The sequence below is a fragment of the Zosterops lateralis genome (assembly GCF_965231275.1).
Source record: "Zosterops lateralis genome assembly, chromosome: 27".
Lineage (NCBI taxonomy): Eukaryota > Metazoa > Chordata > Aves > Passeriformes > Zosteropidae > Zosterops > Zosterops lateralis.
In genome coordinates this window covers 6513425-6541142 of record NC_139787.1, presented here as the reverse complement: position 1 = coordinate 6541142, position 27718 = coordinate 6513425, and the positions used below count along the sequence as shown (strand labels likewise).

Sequence of the window (27718 nt, the reverse complement as noted above, 5' to 3'; positions counted from 1 at the left end):
GAAGTGCAGTTCAGTACCTTCTGTCCAAGAAGGGGGTCACCAGCTGGATGTTTCATGGTGTCTTTTAATAAGGTTTCTAGTAGCCAATTCCCTGCAGATTATCTGCTTCCCAAACTCATACACTCTCATCTGCTCCTCTCCTGCAACAGCTGTGCACAGTGCGAGGTGAGGGTGGTGGTTCCTGGTTGGGCTGGGGTTCTTGAGGGGGGATTAGGGCCCTATATACATCTGTATGTATATGTCACATACTCTGGGTCTACCATTACCCTGACCCCGACCTTGGGGACATCGTGAGACACACACATCGCACCCCTCATCCATGGGGTGACCCACCTCCAGGATGGGAACACATCCTCCAGCTGCTGCTCATAATCTCCAGCCTCTATAAAGGGATTAAGGGGGGATTATATAAAAGGAGAGGGGATACCCGTAGGGGAACCCAATGTGTTAAACAGATGAGGGGTCGTTCGGAACTTGTCTGTCGGGGAGCACGGGTACTGGCGCCTGATGCAACCCAGTGCACTACAAGTCCCGAACGACCCCGCAGAGATGCAGGAACCGGGGGTGTGATGGGGGGGAGATACAAAGCGGGGAGCGGGCGGGGATGATGTCAGCCTGCGGGGAGCCCCAGCGTGGCCAATGGCGCTGCGGGGCCGGGCCAGCGGCAGCGGCGGGGGCGGTGGCGGCGGCGATAGCGGCGAGAGCACGGAGCCCATTCATGATCCAGCGAACGGGGCCGGTGGCAAGTAAAGCGGAACCGGTGCCCTGCAAAGCGGCGCCGGTACCGCCGTCATGGAGACATCGGGGCATCTCCACGATTCGGGCGTGGGGGACTTGGAGGAGGATGGTCGGTGTCCCTGCCCCTTACCGGGGCATGAACGGTCACCGCCGCCGCCCTCCGCGCTGCCGCCGCTTCAGCACAGCCTGTTGCACTCCTCGCCCGGGTCGTTACGGGCCCCTCCTCCTCCTCCCGCCGCCCCCGCCGCCCTCCACCCTTCCTCCCGCCACGGCAGCCAGCTCAACCTCGGCGACCACCCAGCGGGCTCTGGGGTGGCCAGCAGCAAACACCGGCAGCCCAGCCCCTTGGTTCATCGGCGGGACAGCAACCCCTTCACCGAGATTGCCATGAGCTCCTGCAAGTACAGCGGGGGAGTGATGAAGCCACTCAGCCGACTCAGTGCATCCCGACGGAACCTCATCGAGGCCGAGCCGGAGGCACAACCCCTGCAGCTCTTTGGTGCCAGTGAACCTCCTGAAATTGTTGTCTCACGCGAGGACAACCATGCGCCCGCCACCCACCGTCCCACCCGGCCGCCTGCCCGGCCAGCCCCCACCACCTTTGCCAAGGGGCCCAAGCGCAAGACGCAGAACATTGGCTACCGGCTTGGGCACCGCCGGGCACTATTCGAGAAGAGGAAACGCCTCAGCGACTACGCGCTCATCTTCGGCATGTTTGGCATTGTCGTCATGGTCATTGAGACCGAGCTCTCTTGGGGGCTCTACTCGAAGGTACCAACGGGGCCAGGGGGGTGTGTGTGGGGCTGGTGGCACCAGACGGTGTCTGGTGGGGTGAGCATGGAGCCAGTTGCCCCATTTATACCATGGGATAAATATGGAGCTCTTTGGCCCACCTGGAGTGGAACAGGGTCAGACAGGCTGGCTGGTGCCTGACAAGATGTTCCCGGAGCTTTAGTGGATGCTGCAGCCACAGGTGTTGGACAGGGTGACCACCTGGCTGGAGGTGTGGGGCCTATGTGCTGGTAGGTTCTCTGTCAACTCCTGCCCCATGCACTTGCAGCAGCAGGCAGTAGACACCAACCCACTGAGGTCTGTGGTGAGGTCTGTTGCTGGCATGGCAGTGCACTCCTCAAGAGCATTATGCCGCCGGTGGTGCAGCAAAGCACCCCCTTCCTCCTCCACCTCCTCCTCCACACCCCTTCCTGCCATTTTTTTTCCTTTTTTTTTTTTTTTTTACAGGACAGTGCCTTTTATTTATAATTCCCCCCCCCCCCCCTCCGCCACGTCCCTTCCAGCTCCTGCTCCCGGGCTGTGCAGGTTGGCAGCGATATGAATAACTCTTTGTATAGACATCTGTCATGTTATTTATACCTATCCAGAGAGGGGAAGGCATCAGCACCCTCAGCAGCACCCATGGGTGTCAGCAGGACAGCAATACTGAGGGGGCTGGGGTGCAGCCAGTGGGGGTCTCCTTGCTGGGGTGCTGCCAGTGGAGGGGAAGAAGCAGGATGGGAAGGGGCTACTCATCACTTCCTGCCATTTTCCGGCATGGGCAGTGGGGAGGGCAGTGTGAGCAGAGGAGGTGGTGGAAGAAGGAAGGCATGTCATTGAGGGTCCTGTGGTTTGGGGAACCCTGCTGCCTCCCCACCGAGGTGCCTGGTGGGGGGCTCCTGAGCTCCATCTTTCCATGGCTGCCAGGGTCAGTGGGCATGTGCAGGCTCTGGGCAGCAATTCCACTGCTCTGTCTGAGGCAGGGGCATGCCTTGGTACCAAGCTGGCATCCCTAGCATCCTTGCTGGGAAAGAAAGATACTTCAATGCCAGAGTGTTTTTTCTGGTGGTTCCCACTCTCCTTTGGCAGGAGCAAAACCAAATCACCATCTCCCACCTGCATCTGCTACCTGTTGAGCCGCAACCATCCAGGCTCCATGTGCCTGCATGCCTAGCACCAGGAGGACAGTCCATCCTTACCAAGCTGCCAGCCACACCACCACCATGCTCACTTGACCCCACCATGCTGAGCTGCTGTGTCAGCTGGGGAAGACCCTGTGAGTCAGAGCTGCTGCCATGCAGCAGCTGTTACATGCTGCTGTGCCCCTGCCCCACTGTGACACAAGCAGTTGTGCTGACAACCACAGGGTTCAGGAGAGTCCCTGGTTCCGGCCTCCGCAGGCCATTGGCCAGATTTGCAGCAGCTGTGTATAAATCCCCCCCGACAGCAGCCCCCGGTGAGAAATCAGAACTCACCAGCAGGGACATGACCATGAGTGTGGGAGTGCATGTGATCAGGGCTGGCTGCCATTGTGCATATGGGGATGTCAGTGCAGGTCCAGCTTTGTCCCATGGCCCCAGCCATACCACTGCATGCTCCCAGCCAGAAGTTGCTAGGGCTGAGCTGGGAAACAAGGACACACTGGCCAGGGTTTGCCTGCTCCCTGCCTGTCAACAGGCTGTGGGCAGGACAGGGCCTCTCCTACCCACAGGACAATATTGCTGCTTCCCACCACCTGTGCAGCACCATCAGAGTGAAACATCCTGACATCCAGGTGGTGGAGCAGGACATGTGCCAGGGGTGCCAAGGTCTTTCCCCACTTTGGCCAAGACCCATGCTGTTTGCTGTGAGCATGGGATCCAGGAATGGCTCTTCCTGACAGGTCTCTTCAGGCAGGAGGCATTGGTAAATGTCGTGTAACACTTGCCAGGCGGGGCAGTGGGTGCCCATGCAGGATTTCTGCCCCTGGGAAGGGCCTCGCCAGAGCCACCTTGGCACAATGCTGTCCCAGAGTTTGCCTGTTAATAGTAGTGTTTAGTCCCAGCACTTTTCTTAGCACCAGCCATTAAATCCACACAATTGCACAGCCAGAGCCAAGTTGTTAACAATGTGGTACCGCCTCCGCAGCAAATAGTCCCTTCTCTGTGTGCAAACACCCTGTGGAGATGAAGAACACTGGGGAGAGGAAGCCAAGCAAGGCTGAAGCCAGCCCAGCACACTGGGGAGCCAAGGATAGCGTGCCATGAGTGTGCTGGGTCTTAGCGTGCCATGAGTGTGCCAGGCCTCACCATGCTGGAGCTTGGCATGTTGGGGATGGCACGGAGGTGTGGGACAGGTGCAATAGTAAGGCGGGCTGATTTGGGAATAACATCTTGGTGAAGGGCTGCCAATGCCCTAGCATCAGTGGGGCTGGATTGTGGCTGGCACACACATGAGTTTATCAGTATCCAAAGATGAATCCTGCTTTTCCCAGTGGGGTCCTGGGGACCTGCCAGTTCAGCCATCAGTGAATCAGGAGCTGGTTTACTTTACGTAAGACTAATTAGCTGTAGGGTCTAGTTAGATCATCTGTTTGGATACCTTAATACTGGACTCAGACTAGATGGGGCCAGGGCACTGTTGTTGCACATCTCAGAGTGGAGGCTGGAAACTGCACTCAGCAGAATAGAATTAAAAAAGAATTTTGGAGAGAGGGCACATGATGCTGGAGGTGCCAGTGTTGCTGATGGTACTGATGGTCTCCCTATTACCATGTCAAGCTGCTTAGGGGGGAAGCTGAAGTAGCAAAAGTGCAGTTGAGGATAGAGATAGCAGGTGTTGGGGGGCAGTGTTTTCTTTAGAGTGTGGAGTCCAGTGCCAGCAGAGTCCCATGGCTGTGTACCCTTTAATGCCTTCCCTGCTTCCACCCTGTAGGACTCCATGTTCTCCCTGGCCTTGAAATGCCTTATAAGCCTCTCCACCGTCATACTGCTGGGCCTCATCATTGCCTATCACACACGGGAGGTGCAGGTAAGTCCTGGCATCATCAGTGCCTAGTGAGGGGCTGCTGGGGTGGGCCTGTGGGGTTTGCCAACCAGCTGAGTGGGACACAGTACCTGAGCTCACATCCTGTTGCATCCTGGAGCCTCCTTCCTCTTTGTCAGGGTCTTGGGGGTCAGCAAGGGTTCTTAGGGGGCAGTCAGGCCAGGTGCCTCAGGTGCCTGGCAGATATGCTGGTGGCTGGGGGAGACTATGGCCAAGGAAAGGCTCAGGCCGGTCAAAGTGCCAAGGAAAGCCACAAAATCCTTTCCTAATCAGGACTGCACACTCTCTTCCTCCCTGGGAAGTTAAAGGACTCCCAGTTTGTTCCAGGAAGGCTGTGCTTCCCTGTGCAACGTAGCTTCGGAACAATGCCAGCCTGTTTTAGACACGGGAGGAATGAATCACCAGTCAGGAGAAGGAGCATCCTGGGAAGGGATGTCAAAGCCCCTGGCCCTGAGTGCACCATAATCCCACCTTGTCCCTCCTGGGGCTGGAGGATAGAGGGGCTTTGCCATATAGAGGGCTGGCAGCAGCATCCCACTCCCTGCCTGCTTCTATCCCAGCAGTCCCCACTCCAGCTCAGCCTGCCTGCATGGGGACCAAGCCTGGGGGTGAGTTACTCAAGGCAAATATTTGAGAGCTCTGGTTCTTGCTGGAATAATATTTACCCCAGGATGACGATGGTTGGGGTCAGCCGGGTGAGCTGTGCCCCTGCTGCTGTTTCCTCTGCTTGTTGTTTCTGGCATTAGGTCGTGCAAACACAACATCCACCCAGGCAGCACACAGGTCATCTTACCTCTCCTGCCTTGACCCCAGCCAAAGTCCCAGTGGTGTCCCTCTGCACATGGGGTCAACCTCACTATGGTCCCAGCTGCTTTTCCAGACCAGTTACACTGTCAAGACAGGGAATTAGATGAGTTTGACTTGATCTGCTCCAAACAAAGTTGTGCTGGTTACTCATTGCCCTATGTTTTATAAAATGTTATAAAGGAATTGCTGATAATCCATCTGAAATGGAATGGGGCTGCCAGAGCTGTAAATCCTCAACTTCTCGGCCAAGGTGGGGACTGTGCTCACCTGGCCATAGCACTTGTCAGACCTCCCAGCCTCTGAGAAATAATTACTTCAGCCTCTTCCCTCCGGATTCCCTTTTCCTCTCTTGCCTAGAGAAGCTGTGGCTGCCTCATCACTGGAAGTGTTCAAGGCCAGGTTGAATGGAGCTTGGAGCAACCTAGTGAAAGCTGTCCCTGCCCATGAAAGTGGGGGAAATGAAATGAGCTTTAAGATCCTGTTCCACCCAAACCAGTCTGTGATTCTGTCATCCTACTAACTATGTTAATTAGTCTTTTCGGATATTTGAAGGTCCTCCTGTGCCTCATTTCTCTGGGGCTGAGGCATCACCCCAATGATGTCTCTGGTGTCTAGGGCAGAACATGCCATCCTTTGCCAGCACCACATTATCATCACAACACGTGAAGGAGAGCAGTGCTGGCAATGCTGCCAGCTTCCACCAAGGTGTTTGAGGTGGGGGGGGCAGAGAGCCCTTGTCCCTTTGCTTGGAGTGCCTGGGGCTGTTCATGCTTTTGGTGAAACTTTGGTCCCCATGAGGTCTCCCAGTAGCTTTTCTTAGGCTTTGTTTTTTTTGAGATACGGGGGCCAGCACACTTGTTCCTTCCCCTGCTGCAGCTAGTGATGCTGGATATGTTGGGGAATGCCCCCTTGGGTACCAACGAACTACACTAGGTTTCCATGGAAACCCACATTGATTTACAGGTACAGAACTAAGAGGGGCTGGCTCAGGGGAATCCTGCCCAAATCCTCTCTTGCTCCTTCCCTTCCCTGGCCTAAGGCAAACCCCCATCATGCAGTCAAAAGGCTCCTGCCTTTTTCCGCTTGCTAATTTGTTTATTTTAACACCCTTTTCCAGGAAGGAATAGGCTGTCAGCTTGATAAATGCCTGAGGATCTCCCTTGACAGCTTGGAGCATTTTTGTAAACAATTTCTCAAACAAAGCAACTAAAAGGAGCAGAGTTTTCCCTACAGAAAGGGAGGTGGCTGGGACAGCCACTCCATGAGTCAGTCCCAGTGGCTCCTGCCATCCCCAGGGAGAGCCTCAAGTGCCATGCTGTGCTACTGAGGCGGCTGGCACAGGTGTACTGGGGCCTCTGGCAGGGCAGGAGGGCTGCTCCTGGGCTCAGCACCAGCTGGGGCCATGCTCCACACCCAGCTCTCATCCACTGCCCTGGCTGTGTACAGCCCTGGATCCATGAGCAAGCCAGCATCGTTTCATGCTTGCAGGATTGAGGACGCAAACAGTAGCACCAGCTGCCACATCCCCCTTGGATCATTTCCCAGTGCTTTCTTTGCCAAATGCTGCTTGCAGAGAGGCCCTGAGCATGTCCCTGCTACTATGGGTGATACTGGTGTCCCTGTCACACCATGGAAAAGCCAATGACAGCCTCAGGACAGCCCTGCCAAGGCAGGACAGGGTGGGTGACTTCCAGGGCTCTGGTGGCATCCCAGAGAGGCCAACTGAGCTGCCATCTCCCCAGCTCCTGCAGAGACCTCAACTCCATCACTGATGATGGGAGAAGAGCTGGTGTACCCAGGATGAACCATCAGTTGCCATGACAACTGAATCCCATCTCTACCAGCAGCTGGATGCTCTGACTGCGGTGTTCATTGCCCAGATATTGCCCTGGAACTCAGGGTGTGCTGACTGTCAGTGAAATCAGTGCAGCACCACGAGCAGAGGGACTGAGGTGGCTCATGCTCTGTGGCACCATGGCTTGCCCATCTCTGTGGCCTGGATGAGAAGGACATTCCAGGAGGTGGGCTCCTTCCAGCCAGATTTTGAGTGAGCTGCCCCCATGCCGTGCCTGGGTGTGTGCTCAAGGCACCTGAAAGGTTTTGGTGTCCCCTGCAATGTGGCCATCTCTGACACACACTAGCAGGACAGCAGAGACGTTGGTGGTGACTCATTCTCATGTTTTTCTTCTCCATCCATCCCCAGTGCTTCTGGCTGAGCCATACCTAGCTCCTCTTAGTTCTGGTGTCAGACCCCCACTGCCTGTGGAGGGAGGGATGCTAGTGGGCAAGTTGTGTGGGGCCACTGGTAACCATGTGGTTTTTCATCTTGGTAGCTCTTTGTGATCGACAATGGAGCTGATGACTGGCGGATAGCAATGACGTATGAGCGCATCCTCTACATCAGCCTGGAGATGCTGGTTTGTGCCATACACCCCATTCCTGGGGAGTACAAATTTTTCTGGACAGCTCGCCTGGCTTTCTCCTACACACCTTCTCGGGCAGAGGCTGATGTGGACATCATCCTGTCTATCCCCATGTTCCTGCGCCTCTACCTGATTGCTCGGGTGATGTTGCTGCACAGCAAGCTCTTCACTGATGCCTCCTCACGCAGCATTGGGGCACTGAACAAGATTAACTTCAACACCCGCTTCGTCATGAAGACACTCATGACCATCTGCCCTGGGACTGTGCTGCTGGTCTTCAGCATTTCCCTCTGGATCATCGCTGCATGGACAGTCCGTGTGTGTGAGAGGTGAGAGGGGTTTGGGATGTGTGGTGCTGTGGGATTCACAGTGGTTTGGAATGAGCAGTGGTTTGGGGTGTGTGGCAGTTCAGGATGCTTGGCAGCTCAGGATGCTCAGCACTTCAGAATGCCTGGTGGTTTGGGACGCTCAGCTGTTCAGGACACACATAGGTTCAGGATGTGTGGAGGTTTGGGATGCATGGTGGTTTGGAATGCTCAGTAGTTCAGGACACAAGCATGATGAGCAGCAGTTTGGGATGTGTGGTGGTTTTGGATGCTCCATGGTTCAAGATGTGCAGTGGTTTCAGGGATGCATGATGATGTGCAGTGGTTCTGGATGCCCAGTAGTTTGTGATTTGGGATTCTCAATGGAGATGTGATGTCCCAACACCCTGTAGGAGGGCTGCAGGGCTCTGGGGCCTCAGAAGCCGTGGGCTGCCTCCACCGAGCCCTGTTGTTACTAGATGATAAATTGTCTACACAGGCAGGAAGCAGAGTAGGGTCAGCCCTGTCCTCACAGTGCAATATCTAGGACAGGCAGGGTCCTTGTGCAAGAGGATAGTGTGTAGTGCCAGAAGCCCCAGGAGCATGGGTGGGAGACATGGAGAATGGTGGGACCTGGGGTCTGTGTATGAGAAGGGGCCAGAGGTGCTGATGGTAAGTGACAAGGCCTGGCTCGGGCTCTAGCATCACTGCAACTGACTGCCATGACAACACTGTGGTGACAAACCCACAGCCTGATGGCATCATGCCACCATCATCGTGCTCAGCACTGGGGTTGCTGTGGCGACCAGCCTGGTGGGTATCACTGCACCTCCATCTCTCAGGGGCCTGCCACCACTCTTTGTCTACTGAGGGAACCAGGGGGCTGCGGTGGTGGCATCCCAGTGCTGTGCCAGGTTTTCTCCACAGCCACAGTACAGGGTGCCAGCAGCACCTGGGAAGGGAGGTCAGGTCCTGAACAAGCTGTCCTGTTGTGGCAGCTTTGTGTCATCCTTGGAACTAAGGTGAGAGGGATCACACCAACTGGCACCCCAGAGTTACCTGGGACACCCAGATTGCTTCTAGATTGCTTGCAAAGTGAGAGGAAGGCTATGCCCCCTCTTCCCCAGGGTGAGGCCTGGTTGCTCTGGTCACAATGCAGAGGGGCATTAGGGCAGCTGCAAGCGCTGTGGCAGTGGCATGGGATGGCACATTGAGATTTTATGAGCTTTTATTGGCTGTGTTTGCCTTCCGGCCTCCCTTAATGATGCTTTCCTTATGAGCTGGATCCTCAGGCACTGCCTAATTGTGTTTGAGAAATTGTGCCTCCTAAGCAGGGAGCAAGTGGACAGGCACCCAGCACACACACAGGAGGGTAATCCCACACCTAGTGAGGATTAGGCTGGAAAATGCAAAGAAGAATTATTAGGGAAAAAAAAAAGAAAAAAAAATACACGCAAAAACCGACAACAACCAGAAATTATGCAAAGGCATTGCAGATCATTGGCACTGCAGTTGCCATCAACTCCCTCTATGTACAGAGAGGCAAAAGCAAACCCAGGTGGGCTGGAGATGCATCAGTCCTGAGGGATGTAGGATTAGGGGAATGCAGATCCTCTGGGACATGCTCCATGTATGAGGGATGCAATATGCCTTGTGCTTGCACCAGCCCTGGGGGTCACACAGCTCCCACAAGGGCTACCCAGGATGTGTCCCCTTGTCCACACTGATGTCACTAAAACTGTAAATTTGCTGCGGTTTGCAGGACCGTTCACAACCAGCAACCACTGGGGCCGGACAGTTTAGAGGTGGTCGTGCCTGTCCAAGACACGGTTCTTGGGCTGGGGTGGCACGGCCATTGGCACGTCTTCTCGGCACTGAGCCGTGGTCTCCGGTGTCTGTGGGCGCGGCATCCTCCCGTGCGCGCCGCGGGGCCGCACCTCTCCGAAGGCAGCGAGTCGCTTAGCAACCTCGCCTGCTCGCCTGGCCACCGCACACAGCCGCCTGCGGTGCCTGCGGTGCCTGCGGTGCCGCCGGCGCTGCCGGGCCTGCCCGCCGACGGCGCGCACGGGTGCTCACACGTGTGCTTGTTCGTGCAGCCAGGCTGGAGCACGAGCTAGGGCTGCCCAACGCCATGAGGTCAGTTCAGCCGAGATGGTGCTGCCGCAGTGGCATGGCAATAGGGTGATGCTCACAGGTGCCACAGTGGTGAGGGTGGCTGTGGCCTTAGTAGGGGCATACAGACAAGGGGACAACAAAAAGTGGTGCTGGTGTCTGACTGATTGTGGCAACCCTTGGCGTGAGCAGGTGGCCCCTCTTTCGGCCCACATCAGCCGTGGCACGTGCCAGCCCTTCTGGTTTATCAATTCTTGCTCAAAGTTCTGCTCAGAAGAGAAAATGTCCCTCTGTCCAGTAAGCCTGTCCAGCAAGCCTGTCCAGCATGATGCTCTTGGGGTTGTCCCCTCAGGACATTCCATCCTGCAGGATGATGTGGGCTCAGCTCTCCTCAGGAGAATACACTGGATGGGATAAATGTGTGTGCCCCACTGCTGGTTCTGGAATTTTGGGAAGCACCACTGTGGTTATGGGCTCTAGGTCCTCTGGCCAACCCTGCCCAGAGTGAGTCTCACCATGGCTGAGGGTGCTTTCTCCTGCACCAGGACCTCATTTGAGTCTCCAGCTGAGGGAAGAACATTTCAGAAGAGGAGAAAAGCCAACTACTCTGTAAGTGATGATCTTGGAGTTGGGATTGCCAAAAGCTCCATCTGTTTTCCCTCTCTGGATTCTGTGAAGAGGCTGGAAGAAGCCTTCCAGGGAGGCAGGAGAACAACCATCCTGTTCAAAAGTGGGATAAACGCACTGCCTGCCCCTACCGACTTAGGGCTGAGTCCCAGTGCAGATTGGGCCAGGTCCCGCTCCACTGCCAGGAGTCAGCACTGCATCCCTCAGGAAACATACCTCCATGGCTTGGCTGTGCTTGTGCCAGCCCTGGGGAGCTGGAGGCAGCTGGGGCCCTGGTTGCATGCTTGCTGGAGCAGCCATAGCCAATGTCTGGGACAGCCAGAGTGGTCATTGACCTCACATCTCAGCAGGGATCTGGAAAATTTGCTGCATTTCCAAAGCTGCAGCCACTCCACATGTGCTGTGTCTTGTGTGTGTGAGCTGCTCCTCAGTTCCTGAAAGCCAAGCACATGCCAGACGTTCGGTAGGATTCCCCAGCAGTTCTCCTGGGGCTGCTGACAGCACTGTCTTCTGGGGTGGCACAGCCCAGGCTGCAGCACCAGTAAGATGCGGGGAGGATGCTAACAGTGAGCTGCTGTGGTCAGGGTCTTTGCAGAGCCACAACTCTTTCTCCCATCAGCCAATTCTCACTGCAGCACCACATGACACCAGGGACACACAACAGGACTGGGATGTGGTGACAGGTCTGACTGAAAGCAGAACCCCTTTCCACTGAGTTTTTGCTCTCATTTTGTCCATGTGGGTCTTCCAGTGCCAGAAATTGTGCAGCTGCTGCTACTATGGCACATCCTACTGTGTTAATCCTGTACCCCAGCACAGCCTGTGCTGGGGGACCCACTGTGCCCAGGTACCCCCATTTCTGCTGCATCCATCCCTGTCTCCTGCTGTGATACTGATGTCCATGTCTCCTTGGCAGGTACCATGACCAGCAGGATGTAACCAGCAACTTCCTAGGTGCCATGTGGCTCATCTCCATTACCTTCCTCTCCATTGGCTACGGTGACATGGTCCCACACACCTACTGTGGGAAGGGAGTCTGCCTGCTCACTGGCATCATGGTAAGGGCCATGCCAAGCTGGTTGTCCATTCTGTGGGCTCTGCCTCTCTCCATTGCAGAGGTGGGGCCACTGGATTTTACAGGGACCTGTTTCTCAGCTGTTTTGTCCATGTACAAGGCCTAATGACTTCAGCTCTGAGGTCTCACATCCTGGAAGTTGATGGAGTTGTCTCAGGTGATGAATTTGGGGTAGATTTGGACCCACATTCAGTAAGGGTGGAGGGTCTTTGGTGGAGTCAGTGATGTCCCCAGGGAGCAGAAGGACATCTGATCATCCCCTGGCCATCCTGGTCCAAACCATCTAGCTTCCATTGCTCATCTGCCCTGGGTTCCTTTCCTTCTGGCCAAAAGGTCACCATTCTCCGGGGCCTCCAGCGTACCAGCCCCAAGGAGCCTTCCACAAGACTTCCTGGCTTGTGGGACTTTCCAGCCAGGGCTGCTGAAGGAGCAGCTGGGGGCCCTGTGGTCACAGCTCCTCCACAGATCCACCCCAGCCATCAGCACCCTGGCTCTGCCTACCTCAGCTCCAGGCCCTGGGGATGAAGCCATCCCTCCTCTCAGCAAGGGCAGACCGAGCTGACACCCCATGAGTACCATCAGCTGGGGATGCTCCACCAAGAGGTATTGATTTTATATTATCTGCAAGTCTTTGATCTATCTTGGATGAGGTCAGATGCAGCAAGGCCAGTATTATTGGTGGGAGCCAAGCAAGGGAGAAAATCCCTGTGGATGGGGGTGATGCGGCAACTGCCAGCAGAGGAGAAACTGCTGGCTCAGCCAAGGGGATTCCAGTGCTGCAGGTTCCCAAAGCTCTTCTCCAGCCACTGGTTACTTTGAAGTGAGACACAATCTGTCAAAATTGTCTCCTCATGCCCAGCACAGCCCCCCACCCCTGGGAATGCAGACCTGTGTCCGCTATTTCGCGAACACAGAGGACAGCAGATTAAACAAGGTCAAACAAAGAAAGCTTCTACTTTATTTTCTGACTCCATCAACTTATATACACTTTGTACAAAAGCCAAAGACTGGCTAAAAAGGTTAACACCTCATGGACCTCCTTGGTTACCATTACCATTAATCATGTTCTCCTCCCAGAGGAGAACTATGCAATCACAAGTAGATAAATTCTAAAAATACATATAGTTTACATGAAACTGCGTGAGAATCATGCTGTGAAGATTCAAACATTCGAAAGCGAGAAAATTCAAAGCAACACAGACCCCTATGCCCATTGGGGTTAGAGGCTTTGCTGGGCTTCCCCAGTCAGCACCAGGGGTAGTTGCTTCACCAGGAAGAGAGAGGTGGTGGGAGTCGAGAGTGTGCAGCAGGACCTTTGAGGATGCTGAAGGATTCAGGCTATCAGGTTAATTAATGGCTCTTTAATGAGAGCTTGCCAGGCTGACCGCACTCTGCCAGAGCACTAGGGGGAAGCAACCCAGCTGGTATGAGCACCAGTGGACAGAGCTCAGGAGCACAGCAGGGAGATTCTGGAAAGAATACCTTGGCACAGATGTGCACCGGAGATGATGGCTGCTGCACAGATCTGGCCCTAATTGCCAGGATAAGTGAGTTCCCAGCTGGTGCAGTTGGGATACATGGCAATTTGAAGGGTCCTGATTTGAGGCCCATTCTCTGCTCTCACCTATGTTGTCTGGTGCTTCCCCAGTGCTCTCCCACTCTAGACCTCTCTTGGGAGTGGAGGGCTCCCCATCCCACAGGGCACTGACACAGGGCAGATCTCTGGCCTGCAGTGACACAGGCTCACCACTGACCTTGTTAATAGCCCTGGCCTCTCCCATCACGCAGCCCACCATCAGCCACTCAAGGACACCCAGGCTCTGTAATATTTTTATGTTAGGATAATGGGGAGGACATGTAGCTTTAGTTAATTATCAGATTGCAACGATGAGGGTGGGAGTGCTGGTGTTACAAGAGGGTGACAAACTATTTCCCCAACTGATGTCCCTGCACAGGGTGCTGGATGTACAGCACTGGTGGTGGCTGTGGTGGCCAGGAAGCTGGAGCTCACCAAAGCTGAGAAGCACGTCCACAACTTCATGATGGACACGCAACTGACAAAGCGGGTAAGGTGCCATGGGGGACAGCAGGAGTGGAGGCATTGTTGTGTGCCAGGAGCTGGGGATTTGGGCTACCATGGCAGGAGGAAGGTGTCAGCACCTCCGGATCCTGTGGGTACCACAGTGGAAGAAGGTATCAGCATCTCTGAGTGAGACTACAACAGGAGAGGAAGGTGTTTGCATCTTTGGATCTGGGCCCTGCAGGTACCACTGCTGAGGAAGTTGTCCAAGTGCTGTGGATATAGTCCAGGCACAAGTGTTACTCTGAGACAAAGAGCACCAGCTCTGTTCCAGGGATTTAGGTGATGCTCCCTCTGGGAGCATACTTCCTCCTCTTCCAGAGCATGATCTCACTTCTCTTGGTTTCAGGAAGACAACTGGATTTCAGTGATTCAGTACCCACCAAAGAAAAGAACCACACTGTGAGGGTTCCCCTGAGGAAGGACCCAGAGCCTGCTGTGGGGTGTTCGTGGGGTCACTGTCATACCAGGGTCTGGTGTCACATTCCTGGTAGCATGCAGGACCAGCAGGAGGTCACAGGTCTTGGCAGCCTCATCATGGCAAACCATCAGCAAACCAACAGTGATGTGTCATATAATGGGCTCTGCACACTAGAATATGTTTTAGAGGGGATGCTGGAAAAATGAGCATCAGTGCACCTCTTGGAAAGGCAACCAGTGGTGGGATGCAACCAGGGCACCCAATTCATCCCAGAGAGCAGAGCCCCAGACAAAGCCCTGACACCCCAGGAATAGGCACAACCTTGGTGTGACCAGAGTGGGAAAACAAAACAGATGGTCAGCCCCACTCCACAGGACATTGATATGGATCTGCAGGTTCCATGCCAGGCAGACGACAGCCTGGAATTCCTCCTGGAATGAACAGCTGAGCTGTGGTTTAGCTGGAGAGTTTGCAGAAATCACATCCCAGTGCCAGCAGCACAACAGGAATCAAAAAAAGCTTTGGGATGTTTTTTCTTGAAGCTTATGGTACAACTTTGTGTGTAGGCAAAGATCCAAGTGCTGGAGCATGAGTACAGAGTAGGACTGGAATGTGGGTGCACCAGGGGCCAATAGCTCTGCCTTCTCTTACTCCATCTTGAACTGTCTATCATCCCTTGCAACAGTCCAGGAGACCTTGCGGGTGCAAAGCTGAATGCCTCTCTCCAGCTGGGGCAGGTCAAATGCTCTTGCAACACTGGTTCATGACAGAGCCAGACCAGTGTCTCTGTGAAATCCCACATAGCTAGTGACCTGCAGCCACTCTTCCTTTTCAGATCAAGAATGCAGCAGCCAACGTCCTGCGAGAAACATGGCTTATCTACAAGCACACCAAGCTGCTGAAGAAGATTGACCATGCTAAAGTCAGAAAGCACCAAAGGAAGTTCCTACAAGCCATCCACCAGTAAGAGGCTGTGCAGTGGGCTGGGGGCAGACTGAGCTCCAGATAAACCAGGATCTTGTCCCTGGCAGGGGCATGGGGACAGTTTTCCATTGTCTGGGATGCAAGCAGGTCTCCAGATGCAGTTTGAAAGAGGGGAGGGAGTACAGCCATGTGCTCTTTCCTTCTCCCCAGGTTACGGAGCGTGAAGATGGAGCAGAGAAAGCTGAGTGACCAAGCCAACACCCTTGTCGACCTCTCAAAGGCAAGTCCCACAGGGACCCTGTGGCTTGGCCAGACTGAGTGTTTTTCTTCACTTGGAAAAACTAAAGCAGACTTGGCTGACCGCAAAATGCTCCAACTCAATAAATGTCAGCAAGGAATAGCTGCTGTGGGATGGCTGCCCTTGCAAAGCAAGAGGAGAAACACATACATGAGCCAGAGGTTCCCTGCAACCCTTTTTGCAAGGGATACCACTGCTCAGCAGCACAGGGCCAGCAGAGTTTCCTTGCTTTGATGGCCAGGGATGAGCTGCAGTCACAGAACCCTTGGAGAACCTGGGGTGGGCTGAGATGGGGCAGCTCTCAGGGCAGAAAGGGATAAAGGGGTGATCTCTGCTAGCGGCAGTGGCACTAACCCCTCCAGCCATGGTACTAACCCTGCCACTGTCCCCTGTGTCCCCTCCCCAGATGCAGAATGTGATGTACGATCTCATCACAGAGCTAAATGACCGCAGTGAGGACCTGGAAAAGCAGATCAGTGGCTTGGAATCCAAGCTGGAGCAGCTCAGTGCCAGCTTCAACTCCCTGCCCCTGCTGATGGCTGACATGCTGCGCCAACAGCAGCAGCGCCTGCTCGCCGCTGTCCTGGAGGCCCGGGGGATTGGTGTGCCAGTGGGCACTCCCCAAACACCTCTCTCTGAGAGCCCCATTGGGGTCAGCTCCACGTCCTTCCCCACCCCTTACACGAGCTCAAGCAGCTGCTAAAATGCAGCCCCTCAGCCCCACCATGGACAGGGGAAGCATTTCCACACAGATCATGAGGTCTCTGTGAACTTTGTTCTGGTCCTTGAACTGCTGCAGGACCCTTCAGCTGAAGCCAGTGGGACCAGCAGTGCCGAGCAATGCTCGGAGTTTTGCCAACGCCTTGGTATCAGGAATTGCATCCCCATTCAGGTGCCTCAACACGTGGTGAAGGAAGGGGACAGAAGGTGATGCCTTGGGCCAGCCTGTGCCGTGGCGTCTGGTGGCAGACGGAAAACCCACGCTCAATCTCAGGTCTTCACATTTCAAAACAAAACAAAACACCAAGTCAGAAGCACTGAAGCAATGGAGACACCGGAGGGAGAGTTTTCCTCCCTGGGGCACACCCCTCACTCCCTGCCCCTCTCACGATTGCCAAATGTCACCAGGCAGATGCCAATGTGAGGGGTTCGTTATGCAGGTTCTGGCTGACGCTGCCTATGCTCCATTCCCATCTCCTTGCCAGGACCCAGAGAACAACCCCCTCACATTGACAGCTGGGTGACAATGCCTGGCTGTAACCTTCCTAGGGAGTTCTCTGGAGCTGTGAGTGTTTTCTACCCAGAGAAGAACAATGGATACTTTTCTTTCTGGTCCTTAGTGTCATATCCTGCCTGGAGACGCATGCCAGAGCAAGGAAAGCAGTGCCTACAGCGTGCAGGGCCATGCAGGGCTGCCCCAGCCAATGTGTTGGTGGTCAGTGACGGGGCTGGCAGGCCAGCCCAGGCGCTGAGGGGGTCTCCGGGTCCTCACATCACTGCCTGCTGGGAGCCTCCCAGCATTTTGCAAAGCCAGTGGGCTCTTTGCAGCAGTCTCAGAAGTGCTGGATTGAACACCCCATCAGCTCCAACCATCTCCACTTGTGCTGGGAATATCCATGCTTGAGCCCAGTTGGCAGTGTCGAATCCACCAGGATCAAGCAGGAGCTCACTGGCAAGTGATGTGGTAGCAGGAGCAGATGCTTCATCTGTTTAAAACAAAGCCCATCACCTTCATGCCACTTCTGCTGGGTTTGGTGGAGGGCAGCAGCACTCTCTAGCACCGTCTCAGCAATGGCACTGCTGCCCATACCTGCCAAAGTGCAGCACCTCAGACTCCATTATACTTTTTTGCTGGTGTTCAGCTTCCTGAGGTACCCTTGGCATCACTTGGCTGCTTCTGGAACCAGCCACTTTCTGTTTTCCTTTCACCATTTCTCCCTCTTTCATCCTCAGTTCTTCCCCAGTCTCGTGTTCTTGGCTTTCCTGGATCCTTGCATGGAGCCGCACCAGGCTCCGACTTTGGGGCTGGTATTTGCTGCTTTCCATGAAAACTCAGCAGAGAATATTTATATATTTTTAAACAGATGAAGTAACTATGTAATTACTCTGCAATATTAATTACACCTCACCCAGCAGTGTCAGTAATTGTAAGCAGTCACTGTGTTATTCCAGGTATACTCAGCCTGTAATGCTCTCCTTTGTAACTTTTTCCGTTCCATAAATAATGCTGGATTTTGTGCGCATGTAGGGGCAGAGACACACCACCCTCCTGCACCACCACCCCTACACCCCCAATGCCGAAGAATTTCTTTGCTGCCAGTGGTGCGAGGTGGTTTCAGTCCTTGTGCCCTGCAGTTGGAGTTACATAGAAAATACGCAGTAGTTAGTGAGTACTGCCCCCATGCTGGCCCTAGGAGGAGAAGGAGGAAGAAGGCAGTAATGCAACAGCAAGAGAACTGCAAAATGAGATCCCTGTGCTGCAGAGGTGTTGGTAGCAGGGGACCAAACACGATCATCCCTGTTGTCTTCAGGTAGGCACGTGCCCATTGCTACTGGTCCTTGGCCAGTGGGAGATACACAGCTTCTGGGAATGAGCTGCTCTTCCAAGCTCTTGAAATTAGTATCTCTGATACCCCATGGATGGCTGGGAATTCACTGCTGCCTTGGAAGCCCCCCATGATCTATTCTCAGCCCAGCTGCTGCTCCCTGTATGCCTATACCCCCCGTCCATCTTGGCCAGCATAAGCTCCTGCTTATCTCTGTCAGGAGGTTCCCAGCACAGCAATGGAGAATATGTTAGAAATTCTGAGAAAGAGCCTGAAATGCAGCATTTTCCCTGGCCTCCAGGCAGCTAGTGAAGAAAAATGCTTTCTGGGCCTCAGATAGGAGCAAACTGCCCATGGAATGGTGCTGTGCATGGAGCAAAGTGTGAAGATATGTCCTGGGGCATCAGAGAGCCAGAGGAAGTATTGATTCTTAAAGATCAGTATTACCAGCAGGAACCCAGGAAACTCCCTTCCAGGCTCATGATGAAGTCTGGGAAATCCAACCAAGTGAGACAAGAGCAGCTGCTGTCAGTTTGCAGGCCCCAAGGCTAGAGGTGGTAAGGACCACAGTGAGAGTGTTTGGATTGCAACTGGAGCAAGAGGCCCTTGTTCTGGGGCAAAGCAGCTGCTGCTGCAGTAGGATTTCAACAGGATTGGGGAAGTGGATCCCTGCACACTCCACAGCCTCCCTCCCCTTTCCTCACCTCACCTCAGCGCAACCTGTACTGCAACAACCCTTCTGCCTGGGACCTGGCAGCCCAGGGTCAGCACCCTATGCCCTGCACCTTGCACCCTGCCTCCCCCACACCCCTATCCCACCCCCTGCACCTTTATCCCACCCCTGCACCTCCCATTCCACACCCTTGAGTCCCCATCCCAATCCCCAATGTCCCTATCCCACCCCTTCACCCACACTCCTGCCAGTTCTCCAGCACTGGTGCCAGTAGCCCTGACCCATTACCCTCGGCACCGGACTCCACTGTGGCCAGCACTGAGACTAAGCCCCTGCTCCAGCCCCACTGGCAGGACCACAGATCTGACCCGAAGCCACAGTGGGGGCAGGCATGGCAGGGAGCCCTCAGTGCAGTCCAGCCTGGCATGCCCACCCAGAGCTGCTGCCCTGCTCCCTGACAGCAGCTCTTGGTCACCAGCAGCCTCAGCTGGCACAGCCCCAGTAAACAGCTCCAGTAAATGTTCCCCAGACAGTTCTGTCCACACACCTGAGATGATCACTTTGGATACCCTAAGGGACACCGGGACAAACAGAGAGAAGAGCTGAGATCAGCAACCAAGGTGGAGGAACAGCACAAGAGGAAAATCGCAGAGATGTCGACCTCCTGCAGCTGGGAAGCATCTGATCCCACAGTCCAATGGGGCCAATCCCCAATGCCCCTCCAGGACCCACCTAACCCAGCCAGTCCCATTTTGGCACAGTTTTAGGGGCTTGTGCGACTCTCCACGACTCTCCTTCCTGCTCTGCCTGCAAGGAATTATCCTGGAAATACAGAAAAATTCCATGGTCTCTCTGGAAACTCATGGATGTTTCTGTCCAGATTTAAGGAGCTTTGACCTGGGTTTGCATATTGCCTCTGTACTGCTTGCTTCTTTTTTAATGATAGGGGAAAGCATAATAGTTTATTTTAACTATGAAATATATTGCTTTATTATGATGGTTATGGTAACTTTCAATTATGGTTTTGTACCCAACATGGTTGTTAGCAGGCAGTAACACCAGGTTGCTGCCAAAAATGTCTGTTTCTGAGTACAGCTACTACTGCCGGTGAGGATGGGGGACAGGGAAGCAGAGAGAGGTGCAGAACCCAAGCCGTTATTCTTTATCCCCTTTGTACTCATTCCCATTACTTGGAAGCTGACCTCTAGCAGGTCTGGATCTATGTGTAACCCAATGGCACAAGATCTTTGCTTCTCCCTAGAGAAGGGTCAGGCTTCCTTTTTTTCCCAGGTTCTGGAAAGCCATTCCTCCCATGTTGTCTCCTCCAGCAGAAGGAGGGAGCTCTGCTCCCTGGGCACAAGCTCTGCAAGAGTCAAACTTCCCCTTTTTATCCAGGACGGAGGCTCTTGAGAAAGCAGTGGTGCGGAGCACGTTTTCATAGAATTATGGAATTGTTAAGGTTGGAAAAGTCCTCTACAAACATCAGGTTTAACTGTTAACCCAGCACCACAAAGCCTACCACTAACCCATGTGCCCAAGTGCCACATATACAAATCTTCTAAATTCCTCCAGGGATGGGGACTCCACTACTGCCCTGGGCAGCCTGTACCAGAGCCTGACCACACTTAAACACAAGAAATTTTCCCAATATCCAACCTAAACCTCCTCTGGCACAACTTTCAGACATTTTCTCTTGTCCTTTCATCACTTGTTACTGGGAGAAGAGACTGGAAGGTGTCCAGTTCCCTTCTGCCCTGGGGAGCTGTAGCTTTTCTCAACCTCAGGGTATGATGGCATAGGAGGACCAAACCCTGAGCATGAAAGAGAAATGAGGCAAGGTTGCAGGGACTGCTTTGTCTCAGCCTTCCAGCTGGGAACAGGCTGCCCAGAGTTGTGTCTGCCCTATCCCTGAAAGTGTTCAAGGCCATGTTAGACGGGGCTTGAAGCAACCTGGTGTAGTGGAAGGTATCCCAGCCCACAGCACAGGGTGGAATAAGATGAGCTTTAAGTCCCTTCCAACTAGAACTATTCTGCAAGTCCATGATTCTCTGATTCTGACTACTTGAACCTCAGAGAGCATAATTTCTTTACCTCCAACCTTTGAGCTGCTGGACCTGATCTCCACTGGATCATAAATCTTAAACTGCTCTTTGGCAGCCACACTTTGTCCTGGCCAGTCTTCTCAGAGCATGGTATGTCCAGGAATGAGCAGTACCTATGGGACCAATTCCTGCTGCTTTTGTCCAGAGAAAGTCTAGAACTCCCTACACTGGCCCTTCCTGATCAGAGCTGTCATTGTCATGTTGTCACTGTTACCACTGTCAGAGCTGTGCTGGTGTCACCTTTCCAGGCCAGTCCAACCCAGTAGAGCTCTAGCAGCAATAAGCTGCCATGAGATCTCGATGCTCCTTGCCCGACCCCAGAGACCTGAGATCTCCCTGCAGAAACCAGCTCTGATGGAGAAAAGAGGCTGATTCTTCTGAGAGGCCAGGGCTGAGCCTCTGCTGCTGCCAGCTAGGTCTGGGGCTGCCAGGGGATTCTTGGTTCTCTGCACCACCCTCCCTTGGGCTTCTCCTGCCCAACATCTCCCTGGCAGTTCAGAGGCCTCTGCCATGGCCACTGGGTATGTTTGGTGGGGGGGCAATGATGGTGATTGCTCAGCAGTTTGGGAAGATTCTGCTGCCAGGCTCTGTACTGGTCTGACCTGCTTCTCGTCTAACTCCTAGCTCGCTCCTAAAAGGAATTCAAAGGATTCAACATTGTAGAGAGGACCTTTTGCAGGAGGGAGAAAAAGCTTCTCCATGGCATTAGTTATTTCCCTACGGGATGAGCCACCTCAGAGCCCCATAAGGCATGAGGCAGGGCTCCAGAACCACCTGGCCTGTGGGTACTCTTGGCTGGGGATCCTGGTGCTCTGGGTGCTGCAAGATGTGCACTCAGCTCTGCTCCTTCTTCCGCCCAAAGTGTTCTTCCCTCCACTGGGGTCTCAGCACTGCCAATGCACCTGCCACTGGGAACTGCTTGCATGTCTCTGTGGTCAGGATCCAGTCCTGGGCTTACATTCCTCCTTCAGGGTCAGTCTCTCAGCTGGAGGACAGGAGTGGGGACTGGCCCATATGACAATAGCCTGTCCCCACAGCATTGCCATAAATCTGAGCTGTACCCAGAAACAGGCATGTTTTAAATTATGGCTTTAACCTGTTCACTGTAAAAAGTGCCTTGGACTTTAATCTGAAGAGGTCAGTATCTAGAAGTATTTACCTGTGCAGGTGTGTAAGGATGCAGCTCTCTGTGCAGAGTTACACACACAAATATATGATCTATACATACAGCTATCAGTGCCTCAGACCCTCTGTTCTGCAAGCCGTGAGAGCTTTTTTCTTTCTTCCGCTGGGGCCAACAGTGGAGTGATGTTGGAGGCATTCCTTACACAGGGACCCCTTGCAGAAGTGAAACTTTCTGCCACAAGGGTTGTGCTGGGTGCAGTGATTCCCCTCAGCTGTGCTGAGCTATCCTGTTCATCCACGGGAAGCAGCTTTGTGCTTCTCAGAGTCCATCTGTGCAGTTTGGGAAGACCTCAGTGAAGGGGATACATCCCTGTTCCCTTGTGCAGAGGGAAGCTGAGGCTGTAGTCACATCTCTTTACCTCCCATTCCAGGAGCTGCTGGGTACTTTGTAAAACCAGGGGGAACCGCCAGATGCTGTGTTTTAGGGGAGCAAGGAGGGTTTTTCCAGACCTGCTCTCAAAAAGGATTTTTGGTTCCCATGTTCTTGGGCTGCAGCTCAAGAAAGGAGTGTAGGAGGTTGATAGGATGGCAGATGCTCTTTCCTCTGGCTCTGCACTGAGGCTCCCCATGCTCACCCAACTGCTCAAATCAGAGCTGGGCTGCTCACTCCAGTTCATCCCTCACCTCTATAAAAACAAGGATAAAAGTTGTCTGTGGTGCAAAGGTCACACAAATAACTTTCCCAAAGTGAATGCATTGGTTGAGATAAGGGAAAGCTGGATCCTTTCCCAATGACCACAACTCTGAGCCTTGCTCAGAGCCTGGCAATGGGGCACTGCTGGCTTCAGCTCACTCTGAAGATGGCATGCTGAGGCACTGTCTCCCCAAATTGCATCCTTATATGCAGGCTAGGAGGATGCCAACAGAAGCAACTCCCCTAGATAAACACGGTGTTTTGGAGCCACTAGAGAAGGAGGGAAGAGGAAGGTGATATGCAGTAGTTGAATTGTGATGAATCAATAGATTGGGCTCTATTAGTTTTGAGCTAATACCTCTAAATCCTAAAAATACCTCCAGTATTCTGGGGTGCTCTCCACCAGGTGATTAAACCCTTGGAGCTTCATTTCTAGGATTAATTGCTTGGTGCAGCAGAGCCCCTGCCATACAAAGGCAGCTGTAGTTCTGATACTGCCCATGAAGGCAAGGCAAAATGTGTTAATCTTTATGTGCAGCATGAAATCTGTTTTTATTAATGGCTCAGGATTAAAGTTTCTCCAAAGAGAAAGGTAATAATGACCACAGTGTGGATCTCCACCTCGCTGTGTCTGCCTTTTTCTTTCCCAGTCCCAGGAGTGAGAGGGAGGAGGACGAGGATGCTGTTGGTGTGAAGGTCTGGGCATCTTTACCCAGCCCAGTGCAATGTGCATCAGCACTGGAATGTGCAGTGACAGGAGGGGAAGTGTACTTCTGAAGAAAAGAGGAAAAAAAGTGGAGGGAAAGAAAAAAAAAAACAAAAGCAGCTCTATTGTTTTGCTAAAGTTTGTTACAGATAGAGCTTTTATAAACAGTAGGGAACTACTGTCTTTCACAAGGCAGAAGAAAACCCCAAGCAAACAGCTCCACAGGGCACAGGTTTGAATGAGCATCTTCCTGCTGGGAGTGAACAGGATGAGGGAGGCAACTCCTGGGGGTGAGGGAGGAGCAGGCAGGGAGTAGGGGCTTTGGATCAGGCTTTGCCTTTGCAGGCAGGCAACTGCTCTGACACTGAGATACAGCCTCTAAATGCTGGTATTTCCCCAGGCAAGAGCTGGGAGTTTCACTCCCAGCAGAGAAGCTTTTGCTTCGAAAGGGATGGGGTGGGTAGTGAGTGAGGAGGAGATGTGACTTCCAGCTGGGCAACTGTTATGGTTTAGGTTTGCTTATCCAAGTCACGGCACCATTTGTGTGGTGGTTTTACATCTGCCGAATTTGTTTACTAACTAGGAGATACGATTCTGGGAGAAAAAGGCAAAAGCAGGCTCGACTTAGAAGCAAAACCAGATAGATTTTATTAACATACGCCAAGAGGAGAAAAATAAGAAAAGACAAAAAATGCCACAAATTAATTTCTAAAACCAATACTCTCACTACAAACTGTTTATTTTCTACAAACAATGTAAAGAGGCAAAACTCAGAACTCCAGGTCAGTACCACTTATAAAACAAGTCTTTTATTCAGTCTTTGAGAGGGAGAAGTCACTCCTGTGGTTTGATAACTTTCACACAAAAGCAGCCCACCCAGGAAAATCTGCATTTGTGGAACTTCCCATATCACGTGGCCTTTCCCATGACTACCTATGGGCCATGGATTTCACAAATTGGGGTGGTGGTACCTTTTAAAAATGAGCTGTTTCAAAAAAACCCACAAAATATCTTTTTCAACTCAGGGAACAGAGATAGTCTTCTCACTTCTTCACTGGAGAGGGCTTCTCATCTCTCTCTGTTCAACCTCTCATGGGAAGCACAAAAATATTCACTCAATTCATCACAGATGCCTTTGCTCAAATCCACAAATTATCTCCCCAGTTTATACTGTCCACGATTTAAAAGATGATCCTGTTACTAAAATCCATAGGAGATTTTCAGCCTAGAACCAAGGGAACTCGTCATCTCTATCACTTAAAAAAAGTCACTCTTCCTTTACTGACTTGGAGATCTTCATATTGCCCCTTTACATGTCTTCAACTTGGCCTTTTCTCTCATCTCCGAGAAGGGTTAGAATTTTAAAGTTTCAATCTGTGTCAGGAAAGAGTTAAAGCTTGCCCAGGCCTGCAGTGGCCAGGTGATCTCTGCCACGGCAGCTGCAAATGTTCCAAAGCCATGCCTGTGGGGGTGAAGGCTGATGGACATTTTGTCTTCCACTCCTCCATCTGATGCTCGCAGCTGCTCTGTAAGGCCCAGCGTAGCGGGGGAGGGATCCCATCCTCCCCCCGGGCCAGGGGTGTCGGCAGCCAGGGGGCCGGGGCACGGCCCTGCCACAGCCCAGCCCCGATCCCCACCGCGGCCCCAACACGCGGCCGGCCCTGCTGGACTGCAGCCTTGCCTCCTCTGCGGGCAGCGGCTCCCAGAGTCCCGGCCGGGCCCGGCCACCCTTGGGACAGCCAGGGCCTGAGCCGGGCTCTCCTCAGCCAGCCCGCCTGTTACCTGCTCGCCGGACAGGGGATACAGAGAGCATCTCCAACTCAGCTTCAGCTTTTTATATGAGTATTAACAAAAGTCACCTTCCGTCTTCTGAGTGGTCAGAACTGCATGTCAATCCGAAACCCGCCCCCCTACAGATCCCTGTCCTTTCCAGAGGATTCCAAGGTCCTAGCAGGGAGATACTTTTTCAACCCAAGACAGCAACCCAGATCTGGTCCCCAGCTCTTGAACCCAGGAAGGAAAATGTTCAGGAAACCCTCTCCTGCACTTGCTGTAGAGATAAAATGAGGTGGCGGCCTGTCCTGTAGCTATTTCCATCTTGGATGTGCTCCTTTTCCAAGGGAAAAATTGAGGCTGCTAATTAATCTACCCAGCCTTCATACTCCTGGCACCAACGGGCTTATTCATTACTGCTAATTATCAGTGCAGTGGTGTGAGGTCCACAGGCCAGATCACGCCTTCCAAGCAGTAATATCAGCCAAACAGCTTGGCACCACAAAAACAGCTCCTGAGCCCTCATAAAACCAGAGAGGGATGCTCCAGCTCTTGCTACAGGCCATTCCAATGGGATTAGTTAACTGCTGGAGCCACTTTAGGAGCCACAGTGCCACTTTTGCAAGCTCTACTGCCCAGTGAGGAGAGCAGGGCTGGGGCTTTATGTGTAAGAGCTGGCAGGATGCTTTTTACATTCTGAGCTTCCTGCTCAGTCACAGCATTTGCATATCAGCTTCCTCTTCTCTCCCTGTAATTCCTGGGAGCACTCACAAAGGATGGAGCTGCCTGATGAGAGCCCAGGTTAGTGTTAATAGCATTTGTGTCCCTTTACATGTTAAATGGATGGAAGAAGTCATCTCAGTTTCCCAGAGACTGCTGGCCTGGTGCTCGGACCATAAGAAAGATTTTTCAGCAAGGACAGGCTGGAAAAAAACACTTTACTACTTAAATGATTATTTTGGGGTTTTCTGCTGGGGAGCAGTCACTGTGTTGGAACAGCCGTCACAAGCCAGTTGGTGGTGGGGGCTTTGCTACAAAACCTGCAGAACAAGTTGTCACTTCATCCTTTATGATATTTCAACAGAATTAGCAACCCAGGGCCAGGAGTGGGGTCCAGCTCCTGAGTCTGCTGAGGAGAAGCTGTAAAGGGACAGGAGAGCCCTTCAGCCACCCTGCACCGGGGGAAGCCCTTGCACATGTCACAAGGACCAAATAATTAAAACCATAAGGTGGCATTGCCAAAAGCACTTGAGATGTGACCAGGTGCTGCAGGGAATGAGGTCTGCCATTGCCACCTAACCTGTACCAGCCAGTGCAGATCCTGTTTTCATGGAATCACAGACTGGTTTGATCTGGGAGAGACCTTAAAACTCATCTTGTCCATGGGTAGGGATAACTTCCACTAGACCAGGTTGGTCCAAGCCCTGTCCAACCTGGCCTTGAACACTTCCAGGGATCCAGGGGCAGCCACAGCTTCTCTGGGCAGCCTCTGCCAGGGCCTCATCACTATCACAGGGAAGAAATCCCTCCCAATAACCCATCTGACTCTGCCCTCTGGCAGCGCAAAGCCATTCCCCTTTGTCCTGTACCTCCAGACCTTTGACCAAAGTCCCTTTCCAACTCACGGAGCTCCTTTAGGCACTGAAGGGGGCTCTAAGGTCTCCTTGGAACCTTCTATTCTCCAGGCTGAACTCCCAACCCATCTTCAGTGCAGACGTGCTCCGGCAATGGAATTATCTTCATGGCTTCCTCTGGAATCTCTCCAGCAGCTCCATGTCCTTATGTTGGGGCCCCAGAGCTAGACACAGCCCTGAAGGTGGGGGGGTCCCCAACCCATGCAAGGTTTTGGACATCCATTCAAAACTGAAAAGTAGAGCAAAGAAGTCATTTCACTGCAAATGAAGCTGAGCTCTTTCCCATTTTAAAAATAACTAGATTTGTGGGAGAAGCAGAGCGCAGTTCCCAAGTGAGGTCAGGCACAGAAATCCCTGTGAAGTCTCATTTACTCTGATTAATCCCTGCCAAGCCCGTTGCTGCAGCTCAGTGTGCAACAGACATTAATATGGACAGCTCTCCTTCATCCTGCTCTTGCTGCCTTGAAGAAAGTTGTAGGAGCTGGAGTTTGGCCCAGTCCCCAGGTGTGGAAGAGACACTGTCAGCTTTGCACAGTTTCCTGAGGTTCCTCTCCTCCCTCCATGCCAAGCTGTGCTGGTACAGGGCCAGGTAAGATGCTGCCTTCTCCAAAGCTGGCACTGAACGCTGGTTAAGTGCAACAGGTTTTGTTCTAATTAAAGAGGAATCAATTAGGCTGCAAAATATTCAGCCACCTGGTGCTTCTGACTATTTTTTTCTTCCTCCTTCTCTTTTTTCCTTAACATGCTGCTGCTGCCTCCAGGGAAGCCATGAAAGAAGCAAGACATGTTCCAGTTTCTTGCTTTCTTTTAGATTAAAAAATGCTGTTTGGGAGGAAATCTGTGCAAGCCAACCAACTGCA

General features: G+C 53.0%; 1 protein-coding gene across 1 annotated transcript; it reads left to right on the top strand.

Moving 5' to 3' along the window:
* Positions 1-792: 792 nt before the first annotated feature.
* Positions 793-22169, top strand: KCNN3 (potassium calcium-activated channel subfamily N member 3; the record flags this gene model as incomplete). The annotated part of the gene is made up of 8 exons (XM_083879020.1): positions 793-1509; positions 4423-4518; positions 7674-8092; positions 11724-11865; positions 13838-13948; positions 15219-15346; positions 15518-15587; positions 16012-22169. 8 exons carry the CDS (start codon positions 793-795, stop codon positions 16306-16308), a joined length of 1980 nt encoding a protein of 659 aa, XP_083735146.1. The 3' UTR covers positions 16309-22169.
* Between the last annotated feature and the right edge of the window lie 5549 nt (positions 22170-27718).